The sequence below is a fragment of the Mastomys coucha genome, unplaced genomic scaffold (assembly GCF_008632895.1).
Source record: "Mastomys coucha isolate ucsf_1 unplaced genomic scaffold, UCSF_Mcou_1 pScaffold3, whole genome shotgun sequence".
In the NCBI taxonomy this organism is placed as follows: domain Eukaryota; kingdom Metazoa; phylum Chordata; class Mammalia; order Rodentia; family Muridae; genus Mastomys; species Mastomys coucha.
Window position 1 is genome coordinate 25019039 of NW_022196909.1, and position 4629 is coordinate 25023667.

Consider the following 4629-nt stretch of genomic DNA (forward strand, 5'->3'; position numbering starts at 1 on the left):
CACATACCACTTAAAACATAGCAGTTTAACCATATAAGCAAACTTAAGAAAACATTACATACTTAAGTTTTAATTTGCAGATTATATTACTTCAAGTGTGTCATCAAGCTTAGATCAAATAAAGAAATATAAGATAAATATATTTTAATTTTATTTTCGGTATAAATTAAAGCATAAGAAAAACTGAGACCACACAGTATATATACACACACATGAAACCAAGCACAGAAAAATGCAAATAATTCATATAGTATAAGCTTTAATATACAAATTAGATGTCACTTTATCCATTGTTCAGCACACCAGTCTAAAGTTTATACCATGTATCAAAATACTAAAAAGCTAAACAACAACAAAAAAATAAAACCCATTGCAATATAAGTGTAACGTGGGAAAATACATATTTATGGCTTTACACAATCTAAATTAATCCATTCTATACATTTTTCCAAAATATAAATGGTACTTTACATGCAATAGAACATAGCAGCTGGATGTCCTCATATAATTTACAGAAAATACCCTTTAAATTGACAGGATCACAGCAGAGATGGAATGTAGAAAAAGAGTTTGCCTTAAGAGTTGTAGATAAGATTAAAGAGACTTAAAAAAAAAGACAATGTCTACTTCCAATTAGAATTTTTAAAAATGAAGTCTACTATGATTTTATATTTTCTAATTGTATCACAAACATAGAAAAACAAAACATGGAAAAGAAACGTAAAATAGAAAACCTGATTCTTTATGAATTTTAAGCAGGTGCTCTCTGCCTGTGGGTCGCAGCAAGGCTGCCTTGCTGACAGCTGCCTAAATTACTTCTGTCACTCTGGATTGTGCATCAGTTGTCAGATGAGTTTTCCAGGCTTCATTATGCCATTGTATAACCATAGCTGCCACAATGCAGCGCCACGAGGAGTCTGTCCTTGAGTATTTCTTTACTTGGGTATTCAGGTAACTTGAGCATGTTGATGCTTTAAAGAAAAAAAAAAAAACATACCACCATTAAACAGAGAATCTCTGAAATTCCTTGTTTTATCTAGCAGTAAAAACACTGCTCATAATTAACATAAAACCATTCTCTCAAATTTGCATCGAAATTGGAAAACCCTCAAGTGATGTTTAAGAAGAACTGCAACTCCTCCCAGAATGCAAATGAGCAGATGAAAATAAATTTCCAGATTAAAAACAAGCAACAGAGTGATACACAGGAAAGTGCCGATGAAACGGAATGATACCACGGCATTTTAACATTAGTGAGAACCAATTAAGTTTTAGGTGGTTTGTGCCTGCTCCCAAGTTTTCCCTACTAGAAGATGATCCAAACTTGTGACCACTAATTCATTTGTAGTTCCAAAATTCTGAGGAGAGATTACGGGTAAAGCTCTCCTTTCATTACAGAAACACAGCAGACAGGGTTCCAGGTGTTCTAGACCACTGCCAGCATCAGGTCCCCTCTTATCCCATCTCCTTTCTTTTGGGTCTCACTTTAACCCTAGGCCATTTTCCCACCAGGAACTACGGCCAACACATGCAACACAGACCTAGGTAAGTGCTCAGGACACCTCAACCCTCATCAAAGAAGCCACTTTGAACAGAAAGTCACTAGTCACAATGCAGAAGATGACTGACTATGGGATGTCCTGTCTCCAGTGATACATCTACTACACAACTCCTGCACCTAAGACTCAGGGGGCATCCCCAAGAGGGATGGAAAGATTTTACGAGACAGAGGACCAGGAAGTCTGCTGTGAGACTGTGACATCTAGCTATAACAGGGAAGCAGCCTGTCATAAAATCCCAACAATATGGCTCCCTAAACAAGACCTGAACAATACAACAATAGTTGGCATCCCAAAGCGGATGGGGGAAATCTCTCAGGGCCTTACCTCTGGATGAAGAGCTACAAGCAACAGCTCAGAGAGGGAAAGTTGGTCTTCCCCTGGGATGAGCTCCCTGACTGGTTCCCAATACCAATAGTCACCCTATTAACATACATAAAATCTATACTGAAAAGACCCCATAGGTGGTTGTAGTCTTATGTGAATTCATTGATGTGTGTATGTAACAACATTAAAGAAGTCTCCATAAATTTGTAAGGGGAGGAAGAATATATGGGAGGAATAGGAAGTAGAGGAATAGAGAAATTATGTACTTTGTATTTTAAGGAGGATACTTAACAAAAAAATACCTCTCAAAGATGATAACACCATAACAGAGCAATGGAATGTGACTACTGACAGCTTTGGTTATTTCTTTTTCCCTATTACAGTAAAATAGACATAAACTTGACATTTTAACCATCAAAAAGGAAATATAGCAATTATTTCTGATGATTTAAAATTCATAAAACTATTCCATAATCTATTTGAATAAGTTAGTTTAACTTACCATGTGCTGGAAGTTGGTAAAAGATTTGGAGTATACGGCACAGCAGCAATTGTAAAGTTTTGCAAACCACTTCCACCCATAATATTGGCAAAGCCACCATGCGGGACCCTGGAACTAAGAGTTTGTATCATCAGCTGTGATCAGGAAAGAAAATCTCAGTCTGACAGACACATTTTAAGTTCTAAGTTAGGATGAAAATATATTCAACTCTAAAACGACAGAATGACATTTTGAGTCTGAACCTCCCAATTTCATTCCTGTCTGCTGTCTCATGGTCAGTTAGCAAGCTTCACAGGAGAAAGCTCACTGTGCTTCCTCAGCTCAACAAGCTACGCTGTTAACTGGCCACACGAAGCATTTACAATGTGCTGGCTAGTTTTGTGTCAACTTGACACAGCTAGTCTTTTTGGAAGGAAGAATCTTGAGAAAGTGTTCCCACCATACTGGCCTGTAGTCAAGCCTGTGGTGCATTTTCTTGATTCATGATTGATGTGGGAGGGCCCAACCCATTGTGGGCAGTGACTGGAGGTACTGGGTGCTCTATGAAAGCAGGATAAGCAGCGCTCCTCTGTGGCCTCTCTGCACTAGCTCGTCTCCAGGTTCCTGCCCTGACTTCTCTGCTGTGGAAGTGATCTCAAAATAAACCTTTTCCTCTGAATTACATAAGGTCATGGTGATTTGTCACAGCAATAAAAACCCTAAGACAGTTGTGTGCCTCTCTACTAAACTACAACTCTCAAACATGTCCTATTTTACATTTGTATCACTGGGATTTCTATCCTTGGGATTAGCAAAGCTGTCTGACCACTAAAGCTGTTAAATGTTTGCTGAATAAAAAGATGGCGGTTGTTTCAAGGGGAAATGTTCTCCACAAACTCATGTGTTTGAATACTTGGTCCCTGTAAGGCCCCTGTTTTGGAGGGTTGTAGAGCCTTTAGGACAGTGGTTCTCAATCTGTGGGTCACCATCCTTCTAGGGGGTCAAATGACCCTTTCACAGGGGTCACATACGACCACTGGAAAAGAGATATTTACATTATGATTCATAATAGTAACAAAATTACAGTTATGAAGTAGCAGCAATGAAAATAATTTTATATTTAGGGGTCACCACAACATGAGGGACTGTATTAAAGGGTCACAGCACTAGGGAAGGCTGAGAACCTCTGTTAGGAGGTGGAGCCCTGCTGAGCAAAGTATGACAGCGAGGGTCAGCCTTGGTTTATAACTTGGCCTTCCTTCCTGATCCTGTCCAAGTAATGCCTGTTTGCTGCCACGCGCATTTTCCCCACCGTGATGGATGACATCTGCCCTGGAACTGTGAGACACAATATAGCCTTTCTCCTTGCATGTTGTAATCCAATGACTTCCTTCTTTGTGAAAAGTCCTAGGTACAAAGCATTACTTTTGTTCTTCAGTGAGAAAACAACAGTGAGAAGTGTTTAAATTTACCTTTCCAGATGTGGAGAATAGCAAACATCTGCTGTCTGTGATTTACATGTGTGTGTGGAGGTGACTACCTGGTTTTCTGAGACGGTGTCTCTCACTGAATCTGAAGGTCCTCACTTACTTCCTCTATAATGGCTGCCCCTGTCCCCTGGTACTAGGGTTATATTCACACACTAGCATACCCACTTTTCCATAATTTCTGGGGATCCCAACTCAGGTGCTCACACTTATATAGCAAATGGTTATTACAAACTATCTTCCTCTTCCTCAAATATCATTTTAACTGTTGTGTAAACAAATTAAGACCACAAGAAGGCTAAAATTCAATGCATAATGCATCAACTGAACATTTTAATACCAGCTACACAGCTATAGAAAATATAATTACAACTCTTCAAGTTCTATACATTTTAAGTTAAATATTTCTAATTAGTCTCAGTATGTGTTACGATTAAACAAATCCTGGGGCGAAAATACATTGCTGTGAGCAGGGGATGTAGCCCAATGGAAGTATACTTACTTAGTAGGCACAAGAGATTGAGACCACCACAAAAAATATTAGAAAAAGAGAGACTAAATTACAAATGACATGCTATAATATCTCTAGGACAAATTAGAATACTGACACACATTTAATGCATAAAGACTAAATGTGAAATTTTCCACATCTTTTCATTGCTGTCACGCAGCCTTTCAGGCACACTCACTCTGCTTTGTTCTTCAGAACCCTCCACACAGGTCTTCCCCCTCCCCCTGTGTACCTCTCCTCCCCACAGATCTTCCCCCTCCCCCT

At 39.0% G+C, this 4629-nt stretch overlaps 1 protein-coding gene across 3 annotated transcripts in view; it reads right to left on the reverse strand.

Annotated features, from left to right (window-relative positions):
• Positions 1 to 233: 233 nt before the first annotated feature.
• The window catches only part of Hace1 (HECT domain and ankyrin repeat containing E3 ubiquitin protein ligase 1), a 124295-nt gene continuing 119899 nt past the window's right edge, over positions 234 to 4629 (reverse strand). For all 3 annotated transcript variants that reach the window (XM_031348530.1, XM_031348528.1, XM_031348529.1), the window contains 2 exons: positions 2389 to 2502; positions 234 to 971 (listed from right to left, as the gene is read on the reverse strand). In XM_031348530.1, the coding sequence (XP_031204390.1) occupies positions 869 to 971; positions 2389 to 2502 (217 nt within the window). In that variant the 3' untranslated portion in view covers positions 234 to 868. The remainder of the gene's footprint in view (positions 972 to 2388; positions 2503 to 4629) is intronic.